The sequence below is a fragment of the Colossoma macropomum genome, unplaced genomic scaffold (assembly GCF_904425465.1).
Source record: "Colossoma macropomum unplaced genomic scaffold, Colossoma_macropomum, whole genome shotgun sequence".
Classification (NCBI taxonomy): Eukaryota; Metazoa; Chordata; class Actinopteri; order Characiformes; family Serrasalmidae; genus Colossoma; species Colossoma macropomum.
Window position 1 is genome coordinate 16,470,774 of NW_023494784.1, and position 13,601 is coordinate 16,484,374.

General features: G+C 38.9%; 1 protein-coding gene across 1 annotated transcript in view; it reads left to right on the forward strand.

The window, feature by feature from the left end:
• nalcn (sodium leak channel, non-selective) overlaps window positions 1–13,601 on the forward strand; it is a 161,225-nt gene that overhangs the window by 144,655 nt on the left and 2,969 nt on the right. Inside the window, exons 33-44 of the mRNA XM_036579146.1 lie at window positions 3,056–3,162; window positions 3,267–3,341; window positions 3,534–3,653; window positions 3,750–3,818; window positions 5,283–5,431; window positions 5,712–5,805; window positions 6,094–6,226; window positions 7,389–7,504; window positions 8,305–8,462; window positions 9,647–9,797; window positions 12,376–12,525; window positions 12,623–12,737. Coding sequence (XP_036435039.1) covers window positions 3,056–3,162; window positions 3,267–3,341; window positions 3,534–3,653; window positions 3,750–3,818; window positions 5,283–5,431; window positions 5,712–5,805; window positions 6,094–6,226; window positions 7,389–7,504; window positions 8,305–8,462; window positions 9,647–9,797; window positions 12,376–12,525; window positions 12,623–12,737 — 1,437 coding nt within the window. The remainder of the gene's footprint in view (window positions 1–3,055; window positions 3,163–3,266; window positions 3,342–3,533; window positions 3,654–3,749; window positions 3,819–5,282; window positions 5,432–5,711; window positions 5,806–6,093; window positions 6,227–7,388; window positions 7,505–8,304; window positions 8,463–9,646; window positions 9,798–12,375; window positions 12,526–12,622; window positions 12,738–13,601) is intronic.

Below are 13,601 nucleotides of genomic sequence, written 5' to 3' on the forward strand. Positions count from 1 at the left end.
TAAGTCTAATATTTCTCATTTTAGATTGTTGTAAGCTTAATATAAGATTACTTACTTCTAAACATTATTTTACTCGGTTTTAGTGATTTTGTAGAAGTGTTTAGAAAATGTCTTGAAATAATTTAAATAATCTTTATTATTAGTTTATAACAATCCTAAAATGATAAATATATATCTAATTACTATTAGAAAACTTTTCTTTTTCTGCTTTTATGCCATTTGAAGACATCAGCTGATCTTTACATTGTTAAACATTTTAAGCGAAATGGACCAAACTATTCAGAATAGAATCACATTAACAGATGTTATGCCCCTCCTTTAAAGGCACCATTTTGTAGAAGTTCTCTCACGACAGTGATTAAAATTTGATTTTAAGTAGTTTCGTGGGAGCAGAAGGCTTTCATCTTAGTCTGGACTCTGGAAAGAAGGCAGCAGTGGGAATAGGCTGCACTTTGCTAGAGGCCCGTTATCCTGCTCCTGTAGGCCAACAGAAAAATCAATAACTGTAGTCAACACTAGCAACTCAAGCAACATCCCTTCTCTGTTCAAACCTGCTTCAAATGAGCCACCCTGTGTCTGCCTGCTGAATTACCTGGTGGCTTCAGCTGCTGATGAATTCTGCTCACGGCCTGTGTCCTTTAGCAAAGAGACCCCCAGCCTGAAATGATGACATGGCACATTTCAGAACAATCCCTAGTGCACACTCATGTTGCTGAGCATATCGATTCTTTTCTAGTGAAGATTGCACAGTGTTTCAGTCTGAAGATGTTCTCTCTGTTTGTAAAGAACTGACTGAAAGAAAGTGACCATTAGTTGCGGTGTAAAATTAGATAGTTTATTAGATTGTGGTATAAACTTGAGGGATGAGTGTTCTGTGTTCTACAGAGAGAAGGCTCTACCATATTGTGCTAGCTTTCTGCAAAATTCTACTATAGCAATTATTTGTATGTACCATCAGTGATAATGTATGTATGTTCTGTCCTTGTCTGTGCATGGACTATACACTAAGTTGTCAGTTAATTAGGTGCAGATATTTTGTATCTGCTCTTTGGCCAACTGATCTAGTACATATACCATCTATTTGCACTTTATAATATAGGTTTATAATTACTGATTGTAGCCTTCTGCTGCAGCACAGAGACTGATTTCCTCTAGTTTTACATATTTGTGACACTAAATGTTTTCAGATTCTCGTACAGGTTGTAATATATGACAAAGAGAACCGAACCATTTTTAAATGATGGTTTTGTTTATTGAAGACATCAGTCTTTTATATCCTTATGGAAGAATTTTGGGCCACTCTTTCACTCTTTTAAATTAGAAATTAATGCAAAACAAGCATTTTCATTCATGGTCTCAGACATTTGGTCCCTACTGAAGAGACTAATGGCTTGGTTGTGAATAGTTTTGTTGTTTTATCCTAACTATGTAAAATTAACAACAGAAAGTAATAGAGAGAAAAGTGGTGTCCTTATATGATGATAGTGGGTTTATGTTCGTACAAAATTTTAAAAGGACTTGCATTAATATAAAAACAAGCAACAGGCATGGATATAAAACAACTTTGTTACAGATCGTTTCCTGCAGATAAAAACTTGTTTTGTTACATCTGTATAGCATACAGAATTTACTATAGACTATAAAATAAAAAAATTGCAGCGTCCCACTACTGTAGAGCCACGCCATGTAGCCTCTGAGAAGGCGCTGCGCTCATAGTAGGAGAGGCTTTATTGTAAATAAGTTGTTGTTAGCTTAAAGATGTGCATGTTCGTGCTGGGCTGTGGGGTAGTCAGTGCAGTTTTAGTGCCTGCCAGGTAGTGACCTGCCCACTATCTTGGCCATTTAAGCAGCACTGAGTGGTGGTTCTCCCTTTCTGGCTGTTTAATAAAAGAGCGTTTGCCTTTAAAGCACACTGTTTCCAGCATCTAATCTTATTTTATGCAGACGCCACAATATACTCAGAAATACATAACAGTACAATTATTACTATGGTACCAATCTCTAGGTGGTCTAAAATGTCTCTGCTTTTCTCTAGTGTGAAATACAGAACACGGTTGGAGCATATCACATCACGTGTCTTAAAATCATTTTTACATTTTGTACATGCTGTATGTTAAATAATATAAAATAAAATACACAGACAGGCTGTATAGTGACAGTGACATGTGATTCCAGTTATGTGGTATGTCAAGCCACTATTGGTTTTCAAGGCTATCGTGCATAAACTTCACAGTGGCATTGATCCACCATCCTCAGATCTTAGTTTAGTTAACAAGATGAGTTTACAAAGAGGTGTCATCTTTTTTAAAGACCGTAGCACACGTTGAACAACTGATAGCACTAGACAGCAGCTGAATCTATCCTCATTCAGGAACATCAGTCCAAAGTTTGATACAATAATGCACCCATTGTTTCTACACTCTTTGTCCATTTCATCAGAACAGCCTACCATATAGGTACACGTTCTACAATTACAGACTGTAGTCCATCTGTTTCTCTGCATACTTTGTTAGCCCCCCTATCACCTTGGGTGATTCACCCTAGGGTAGGCTGTTCTATTGACTTCACACCTACAAGGTGTGCCAGTAAGGTAGGTGTGTCTAATAGAGTGGACAGTGCTTGTGTAAAAACTCCAGCAGCACTGCTGTGTCTGATCGACTTGTATCAGCGCAGAACACACTAACACACCACCACATCAGTGTCACTGCAGTGCTGAGAATAATCTACCACCCAAATAGTACCTGCTCTGTGGTGGTCCTGTGGGGAGTCCTGACCTTTGCAGAACAGGAGCTAACAAAGTGTGCACGGAAACAGATGGACTACAGTCTGTAGTTGTAAAACTATAAAATGCACCTTCGTCAAGTGGAGCTGGTAAATTAGACAAAGAATGAAGATGCAAGGTAGATATACTTAATGAAGCGGCTGGTCAGAGTATATATAGCACAGGGGAGCTGAAATGTGATGTCCTTGTGTAAGACTACAGTGTCTCAGGAGGACAGATGTGGTTTTAGGCTTGAAGATGAAAATTCTAAATGCTTTCTTTCTTCTTTTGTAGAAAATGGTGGCTTCCGTGCCAAAATGTATGACATCACCCAGCACCCTTTCTTCAAGCGAGGCATTGCAGTGCTGGTTTTAGCCCAGTCTGTTCTTCTGTCTGTTAAGGTAGAAGCACAGCGTCTGCACTAATCAGACATCAACTCAAGTCAAAATTCTGTTTTCAGTAATCTGAACTGTAAGTGTGTGTCCTTTTTGGATGTGTGTTTCAGTGGGATGTGGATGACCCAGTGACTGTTCCACTGGCAACCATGTCTGTGGTTTTCACCTTCATCTTTGTCCTAGAGGTAAACCTGTTTTTCCTTTATGTTTTACATCATAGTATGTTTTCAAATAATTCTGATAAATATTAACATAACATTCACTTGTAAGTACAGTGCCCATGCACTGAAAAGCTGCTCCAACACTGTTTTACCTCTAGTTTTGGGAGCATGGTTTTAGCCCTAGATGTGGTGTAGTTAACTTCCCTGTGTTAACAGGTGACTATGAAGCTGATAGCCATGTCACCAGCTGGCTACTGGCAGAGCAGGAGGAACAGATATGATCTGCTGGTCACATCACTTGGAGTCATATGGATCATTTTACATTTCGCTTTACAGGTAAGGAGCAATTTCACTTAATTGTTTGATTCCAGATTTGATTTTGATTTGATTTCTGCTGTTTATGTTGGAACTTTCTGTTTTCCTCTTCCTTAGAATGCCTACACCTATATGATGGGCACTTGTGTGATAGTGCTGAGGTTTTTCACCATATGCGGAAAGCATGTGAGTACAACTCATTATCATTTAACATTAGTTGACCCAGCTGTACAACATACAAACTACGCACAGAGGAAGTAAAATGTCAACAGCATCCAGAAACGCTGCCAACATCTCTGGGCTTGAGCTCATCTGAAATAACCTGATGCACAGTGGAAATGTGTCCTATGATCTGATCAGTCAAGCTTTCAGATTGTTTACAGAAATAATGGCCATTTTTTTCTCTGGCCCAAAAAGAGAAAAGGGCTGTCCAGATTTTTACCAGCGTCAAGTTCAAAAGCCAGGGTCTGTCAGCGTATGGGGGGTCAACATCACATCTGTGTATTTTGGAGCAACTTCTCCTGCCTTTTACATACCATCTTTTTCAGGGACACCCATGCTACTTTCAACATGACAAGACCAAGCCACATTCTGCATGGGTTACAACAGCATGGCTGAATAATCAGAGTGCAGATGCTGCAGTCCAGCACTGTCTCCTGTTCAAAATGTGTGTCTTATTTAGCTCAAAATACAACAAATATCCTGTACATTTACACAGCTGAAAACTTGTATAACGTAAGAATGGCAAAAAAAAATGTTTGTGTCTTCAGTCCCCAAATGATTATTAAGTGTTTTTAAAAGGAAAGGTGATGTAACACAGTGGTAAACATGCTTCTGTCCCAACTTTTTTGGAACATGCTGCAGGCATCAAATTTGGAAAGAGCATATATTTATAAAAACAATGAGGTTCAGATAAAATATCCGATAATGTGTTTTTGTACAGTTTTCAATGTTATAGAATTTACTAATCACTGATTTCTGTTTTTATTAGCATTTCACATACTCTCTCAGCTTTTCTAAATTTGGTTTGTAGACAGGTTTATGCTTACATTCTTGACCGAGTTGATGGCTATGAATAAACTTATTTCCAAAATACATAACATGCAGCCAACAAGGGCTCACCATACACTAGCGTTCAAAAGTTGGAAACACTGTTTTCAGTAATGTACAACCAGTTTTGTTAAAGATACATGTATGAATGATTTTAATATGACGCTAATATTCAGTACATTTTTAACAGTTTGTAGAAAGCTGTAAAACATTTGAAGATGAACAGAACTGTAACTGAAAAAGCTATATAGCATCACAAATGAACATTAACATGCAGAATTCATCATATCTGGAAAGTGGGAACCAAATCTCAGTGATCAAACAGCAGTTGTAATTTTAGATAATTACATTTTCGTTGATTTGATAACATTTACTATTTTTAGAATGTCATGATTTATTATTTGTTTAGTTGTCTTTATTCTGGGAACTCTTCATGAGAAACTTTTGACTGGCACTGTATGTCACTCCACTTATGAAAAAAAAATGCCTTGGTATAGCAAGCATTTTCAGAAACAAACCAAATCCTGATGTATGATCGCTAAGACAAGCCTATAGTGGAGACCCCTCCCCAGCTGTCCTTAAACCAGTCTGTGTGTGCAGGTGACGCTGAAGATGCTGCTGCTGACGGTGGTGGTGAGCATGTATAAGAGTTTCTTCATCATCGTGGGAATGTTCCTGCTGCTGCTCTGCTACGCCTTCGCTGGCGTGGTGCTCTTCGGCACTGTCAAATACGGCGAGAACATTAACAGGTAGTGTGGAGGCGATGATTAGGCTGTGTCAGCATGCCTCAGGCGAAATGTGTAACACGCTAACAGGCTCCCGTGGTGTTGTGGAAATGATAGGAGTTTTGCAAGTTTCTTCATTAATGCTTATGGGAAAAGTAAAAAAAAAAAAAAAAGTGCTGCTGAAGTGCTTGGCTTTCTTTTTTTTAGTATGTTTAGAATCACCTTTCAGTTCAGACTGAGTGTGGGTCAATGTGAGTGATGGTTTTCCCTGTCAACCTCTCTCTTTTCTCTCTCTCTCTGTCAGGCATGCAAACTTCTCCACTGCAGGGAAGGCCATCACTGTGCTGTTCCGTATCGTCACAGGTGAAGACTGGAATAAGATTATGCACGACTGCATGGTAAGATGACAGATGACTACCGTTGTACTTGTTCCTGGGTCAAGCCCTTGAGATTTCAGCCACTGTCTCATTGAACAATGGATAATAATGATATGTATAATTTATCATGCACATAAACATCAGAGAAAACCATCTGTCTGTGTCTCATTTGACACATTTACTGATTATGCTGCGACAAAAAGTGGCACAGCGGACCGTGTCCTTACCAAATTCCCATGTGGTCATCCTACTCTACTTCTGGGCTCCCATGTGTTGAGTGTGTGTGTGTTTACTGGTGCGGGTCCCCAGGTGCAGCCGCCATTCTGCACACCGGACAAGCACCGCTACTGGGAGACGGACTGCGGCAACTACGCCGGCGCCCTCATCTACTTCTGCTCCTTCTACGTCATCATCGCCTACATCATGCTTAACCTGCTTGTGGGTACGCTCCACTTCACCCCCGACTCAATTTCCTGTCTCATTTCCTCCTCCGTCTGGCATTAGCCCAACTAGCTAATGAAATGCAATAACACGCCTGAATCTCCAACCCCCCACCTGGGTGTATTATTAGCGCCTTTTGTCCTCACACTCATTAAGTTTCCTTCTCTTGCAGATAGAATAATCTTTCTTTTTTGAGGATATTACAGATTAGTGTTGGGAGGACGTCCCTGCAGAACGTGAATGAGCTGCTGAGTAGATTTGAGTCCAGGCCAACCCTCTATTTTTCTTTACTACTTAGTTATAAGTCATATCAGTGTTTTATTTTTGTGTGTCAACCGTTATTGTTTTGCTATAAAACATTTAAATTACACAATATGATTAATTACATAAATTAGTTGCGTTTGGAATCACATTTCACATTTTTTTGTTTCGATTCAATAAATGACGGAAAAAAGAAAAGAATGTTTTTCTTTTGCATAGCAAGACTTTATGCACAATAATAATTTTTCATCAAATATAAATCTTAATAAAATATCTCCTGTTATACCTACAAACAAATTATGTAGTTATTGCTGGCATCTTTGGGTTAAATTACTGCCGTCAGTGTTGCTCTGCAAAAACAGAACTTTGGGCAGCCCTGGCCAAACTGCATATTTTCTTTATTTTTGAAACAAAAGAAACACAACCTCAGTAGCAAAACATTTAAAAAATTTCTACAAATGTTAAAACATGTTTGTGATATCTGCCAAAAGGGACGTTACAAAGTACTGACTTAGTTGATTGTCCAAACATTTTTATTGCATTATTTTCTATTTTTGTTAATCAGATATAAATGAACTATTTATTAACACACACACTTCTGCAATTCTAACAAATTTCTGCAACAAACTAATATATATATATATATATATATATATATATATATATATATATATATATATATATATATATATAGTTTGTTGCAGAAATTTGTTAGAATTGCAGAAGTTCTGACATAATTATAATAATAATGTAAGATTATTTATTATATTACAACTACCACAAAGTCAGAAATACTAGATATTATCAGTTAGATTTAATATATCTTTAGCCAAGATAGCATGATTTTGCCACAATATAATTTCTCTAAACATTCAACATAATCACACTTTTTCTTTCTTCAGCTATCATTGTGGAGAACTTCTCTTTGTTCTACTCCACGGAGGAGGATCAGTTGCTAAGCTACAATGACCTGCGTCACTTCCAGATCATTTGGAACATGGTGGATGACAAGCGAGAGGTAGGCGGGCAGCGGAGGTGTCCCATTGATTCAAGCTGGGTGTGTCGATGAGTGTGTGCGTTCTCCGGGACGATACTTAGTCTGCAAATGAGGTTGTTGTAAGCATTGACGTTCTCACCTCCAGACTAATGGGGGTTACTACTGTCTGTCACAGATAGAGAGAGAAGGAGATGACACCTTCATTAGCAGCCTTATTGAGAGCAAGAGAGAGAGGTGTCAACAAACTGTCATCCAAAGAGCAGCTGTAGGCTTGCCTGGAGGTTTTTACTGGTTAAATGAGGTGTTACAGTCTGTCTTTGCCAGTAATGAATAAGCCAGCTGTTCTGCAGTGACCTAAACTAGAACTACAAGTGCTGCAGCTCTCTACATCATTTTTACTAGGTCTTTTCTCAATCTTGGCATGAGGAGGCTGAACTTGAGCCGAGGAAGTCAAGACTCATAAGGCTGTCTAATGACCACCTGCTAGCATGCTGGTTTATGAAATAACAGCATTCAAATTAACCCTAGATGTTGGCTACTTAGTTTGCTGCAAAGGAAGCACACAAATCAGTTGGCCTTACAGGGTTAGAAATGTGTTGATAGCCCTCAATATAGTTTACAAACCCCTAAACTCCTTTCAGATTTTTAGAGGTTTACACAGCCTTTTCAGGATCATTTTGATGAAAACATCATTTGCTAAATGGAATGCAGCCTGACTTTTTAGTTAATCTAGGGTCAGTGTGTCTGTTACTCCTAGTAGTTCTGGTCAGAAATGTGAACGAGCATGCAGGTGAAACTGAGATACATTTGATGTTTGGCAGGGTGTGATCCCCACCTCGCGGGTAAAGTTCTTGCTGCGGCTGCTGAGAGGCCGACTGGAGGTGGACCTGGACAAAGACAAGCTGCTCTTCAAGCACATGTGCTATGAGATGGAGCGGCTGCACAATGGAGGAGACGTCACCTTCCATGATGTCCTGAGGTAGTCACCATGCTGCTGGGATTGATTAACAATAATAATAATCTTAATTTATACACCACCTTTTCTGTACTGTCATACAATTTGGGCAGCCCTTGTCAGATTATGCTTTGCTAATTTTCTAAATGAAACTTGCTGAGAAAAAAAATGATGAAATAAATGAAAAAAATGAAAAAAGATGGCATGTTTTCTATTTTATGTTATTTTCCAAAATGTTTACCTCTGCTAAAAACAACAAAACGTTATTTGACTGTGACAACTCCATAATGTGTAACTTTTGAGGGATTATAATAGAGAGCTGCTCAGTTTTATGGCCATGACGCTAAGAGATCAACCCCCAGTGGTGACCAGTTTGAATTTAGGACAGTTAGAACTCCAGTAATGGAGGACTTAGGTTATGTTACTTTACTTAGCCTGTAATAGATATGGGCTTTAAGTCCACCTTAAAGGGCCTATATCCTATTTTTTATTCTATATTTTCCCAGAGGTCCACTTATGACATTTTGGTGATTTTATTTACCAAAAACAGTCATAATTTATTTTATATGACCATTTTCCAACCTCTCTTTATCAATTAAACAGGCTGTTTTTGTTGCTGTGCCTTTAAGACTGATATATGCAAATAACCTCTGTTCTGATTTGACCTGTATTGTGCCTCATTTACAGAGCAGTCCACACACCTTATAATTTCAGTGTGAACAGGTGGGGCTAATTCACCTGTTGTGGGCTGATTAAGCTGTATACATGTAAATGCATTGGATTTGTGACATCACAAAAAAAATAATGTTAATAAGGCTGTTCTTACAGCTTTTTTCTATAGATCCACTATATGGACTGGAGAGTGAATGTTTTAAAACTTAACGTAATGTTTACATACTACATTAAAGTTTTCAGTTTCCCATGAGATGTGCTCTGATTCTCTATTCCCACCGTGACCTCGCAATGATAGGACAACATGACATTTTTGCTCAAAAAGGACCATCAAAATGGTCCTCACTTGAGCATGTGTTGTTTTCACCCCAAATTACATTTTTTTTTTTTTTTTAAAAACTAAAAGAGCAGAAAAAATGGTTAAATTTAGGTTTAGGTGTCGTTATTATTTGGCTTCAGTAATACAAAAATCAACAGAAACCTATGGATGTCCTCAAAAGTATAGCAAGACAAACGTGTGTGTGTGTGTCTCTCAGCATGCTGTCATACCGCTCAGTGGACATCAGGAAGAGTCTGCAGCTGGAGGAGTTGCTGGCCCGGGAGCAACTGGAGTACACCATTGAAGAGGAGGTAGCCAAGCAGACCATCCGCATGTGGCTGAAGAAGTGCCTCAAACGCATCCGAGCCGTAAGTCCACACACACACACTGCACACCGTGACCCTCACGCATTCTCCATCCTCATCTCTGCCACAGGCCATTTCATACACTTTACCTTACTACCTTAAAGCGATAGTTTGATGAAAATTCAGATTACACAGTTGTCCCCTTACCCCAACCAAAACATGCTTGGTGTCTGGAGTGTGCTTATTTAGTTTTTTGGATTGGAGCTCCAAGGTTAATGTAGCTAACAAATAGGGGTTGCGGGAAAAAATAGATTCTTAGATGCATCGCGATGCGGACGTGAATGATTCTGAATCGATTCACAAATGTCAAAAATTGATTTTCTAAATATTTAATTTATAACGTAATGTTGACGGAACACAAAAGGCGGAACTTGGAAGTGTGGAAGTGCAGCGCCCGGACAGTCTGTGGCGGCACATAACAAAAACACAACTGGATGAGCGAGAAATCCGACCGGCTCCCTCTGTATTAAAAGCCAGGAATCACAACCCGAATATTAACATTTTGTCCTTTCAACAAAAATCAAACCACCTTGGGAGCCGCAACATTTAATGTCCAGTATGTCTCAGTATGTGATAATGTCCTAGTATAGACTAAACAATATAAACGAAAACGCAGATTTACTTTGCTCTGCTTTAAGCTTTAGCTTTAGCCGCTTTCGTCCCATCTCCGCCAGAAAACTTTTCCTCAGAAGTAAATGTCTCTCAACATTTGACTGTTTTACGAGGCTGAAGTTGCTTCTTATTCTCCAGCTTCTTGTTTGAATTTACCCGTTCCACCTTAAATTCTGGCTGAGACGCCGGATGTAAATGTGGCACCATTTAAGGTGGAACGGGAGAATTCGAAAGAGAAGCTGACTTCAGCTTCGAAACTTTTTAGTGTGTGACAGTCTCTCGTTGCAGATTTAACGTACCAGGAAACCAACTGCGCTGCTTATAAATGCGAATAACGCATCACTGTTATGTGACCTGCAGTCTGCACGTCGGTTCTTAGCGCGAAAGCCCTGTTTCGCAACGACTATGTTGCACACGTCCCGTCTCAAAGATATTTTACTGACACAGCAATCAACGAGACCAAAACCGAAGTTATAAAATCATTAAAGAAAACGGGTAGAATAGCTGTAACGTGTGCTGCGCGGACATCCACTGCGACTGTATCTTATTTCACCGCAACTGCGCATTTTATCGCAGATGAGTAGCAGCAGCTTCTCGTGCTCCAAACAAGAGCACTGAATGAGAGCCTTCTAGTTCATTTGCCACATCACTTCCATTTGTTTTATTAAAAAAGATATTGAGAGTAAATTCATTATGGATCATTATAAATACTTTGCTTTAAAAGTACCAAGTCACTTTAAATAACAATAACACCGAGTCACTTAGTCACTTTAAAATGTATATTGTCTCTATATTCTGTGTATATTCTGTGTATATTTAATATATTTCAGTTGGTTCTTCTTGTATTTTTATTTTTACTTATTTACTTTCTGTAGAGTGATTAGCTGAGCCTCACCACAAGCATTTCAATGCATAAATGTGCATTGTTGTGCAAATGACAAATAAACTTGAAACTTGAACTCGAAACTTGAGCTCACACAGTGAGGAAATATAAATGCTATATAGAAAAAAAAGATGCATCGAGATGCATCGATAATCGTTTTATAATCGCATCGCAGCCCTCTGAATTGTAATCGAATCGGATCGTGAGGTGCCTAGAGATTCCCACCCCTACTAACAAAAAATGGAAATGTGCATGTGCACAGATAAACCCCTGGTGGTTGAGGTTTAGGGTCGTTGCACTTTTGCCCTTAGACTGCACAAGTGCCCTCTTGGTTGGCATATATTTTGTATTTTATATTGCTTCTGCCATTGTTCCCAACACTACATTTTCCTTTCTCTGAAGCATAATTAGATTTTCTCTCTGAATAAGAGTATCAATCACTAAAATAAATTAAATTCATATGCCTCCCCTTTTTCCCCCCTTTAAACTCCAGCCCCCAAAAATGTCTGTGCATGGGCCTAAATGGAAGCTTGTAACCACCAGTTAAAACTTGGCAAACTGCATTCTTAAGTCATTACTTTCCTTAAACAGCTTCTTAGGTGATCTCAAACAGACTTGCTTATGTGATTTCTAACACTGCATGACATACTGCTATCTATAAAATAAAAAAGATAGAAAGTATGTCACGTAGCTAAAAACAGTAGTAGTATCCATTGTGAAGAATGAATTTTGTCCATACATTTGTCCATTTACATAAATAACAGTAGGTCAGATGTGATGATTTAGGCCTGCAGCTTGCTCAGTGCTAGTTGCTGTACATTAGTTTCCATTTCCATTAGCTGTTAGCTGTATCAAGTATCAAAACAAAACTTTGTTACAAAACAGAATTTACACTATTTTCTTCCATTACCATTTTTCTTCCATTACCTTTCCATTTTCTTCCAAAACTCCATTGCTGTAGTTTTTGCACAGGCATGGTTAATTTAATGTACTGAAGATGATGCACATTAAATTAGAATTTGTCTTATGCTGATTCAGATGCTGTGTTGTATGCTGGCTGATGAGCTGTTGCTCACGCACTTTCAGAAGCAGCAGCAGTCGTGCAGTATCATCCTGAGTCTGCGTGAGAGCCAGCAGCAAGACCTGCGACGCCTGCTGAACCCCCCCAGCATTGAGACCACTGTCCCCAGTGATGATACAAACGCTAACAACCAAGACAACCCCACACAGCCAGAGGTACCTCATACACACACACCTACGCAGCAAGCAAACATACTACGCTCTGCATCAATAAGCAGTCGATTTAATGGCTGTTCTCTGTGCCTTTGCCCAGCAGAACAGCGGCCTGCAGACACTACTGAGCCCTACTCTGTCAGACCGCAGCGGCTTCAGGCAGGACTCAGGTGATCGGCCCCAGAGAAAACTGGGCCAATGGAGGCTGCCCACAGGTCAGACATCCCACACAAACACTCTTATAGATGATCTATCAGCACTTCAAATCCATTACATTTCTTTTTTGTGCATGACTAACAGATTCACTTGATTCTAAAGGTGATAAAATAATGCATCACTTGATGAAAATGTTACAAATTAAAAAAATAAAATAAAATAAAAAATTTTGCACCCTTGGTAAAGATAGGTTTAAAAATGAAAACTCTTCAGTGGTTATCAGTGACTTCTTGTTTCACCGATGTACAAATATGAGGAGGCCAAATTTCCTTAGTTTTTCATGAACATGGGCAATATTAGAGAATACAAATCAGGCAAAAATAGCTATACGCCAGAACATGTCCATTTTCACTTTTACAATAATTCACAGTAATTAAGAAGTTTAAAACAACAGGAGCTACAGTGAACCTGTCTGGAAAATTTCTCTAAGGATCACAGATCACAGATTTGCAGAAGATGATAACATTTTGTGGTCACCAAGTCCAGAAATATAATTACATGCCACCTCAATACCAGCAAACTATTTGGAAGGCAGTTCAGAATTTAACATCATCGTTCATCTAACCATAAAGTTAAGCACATGGAGATGGCTAGACACTACTACAAACTTTGAGTGGAATCATGGGGGTATTCCACAAAGCAAGCTTATAAAAGCCATGCTTATTTGAATTAGCCTTACTTAAATTAGCCAAACAGTTCACTCCAGGCTCAGTGTGTTCCAATAAAATCCTGCTAATTCAAGCCACGATTCAGTAATCAAGGATCACGCACATGCATAAAATATTTAAACAGCCCAGAGAGTCAAGTGCAGATAAAGCGATAAATTAGTTTAGCAAAGAAGAAGAATCAGAAATTATTATTTA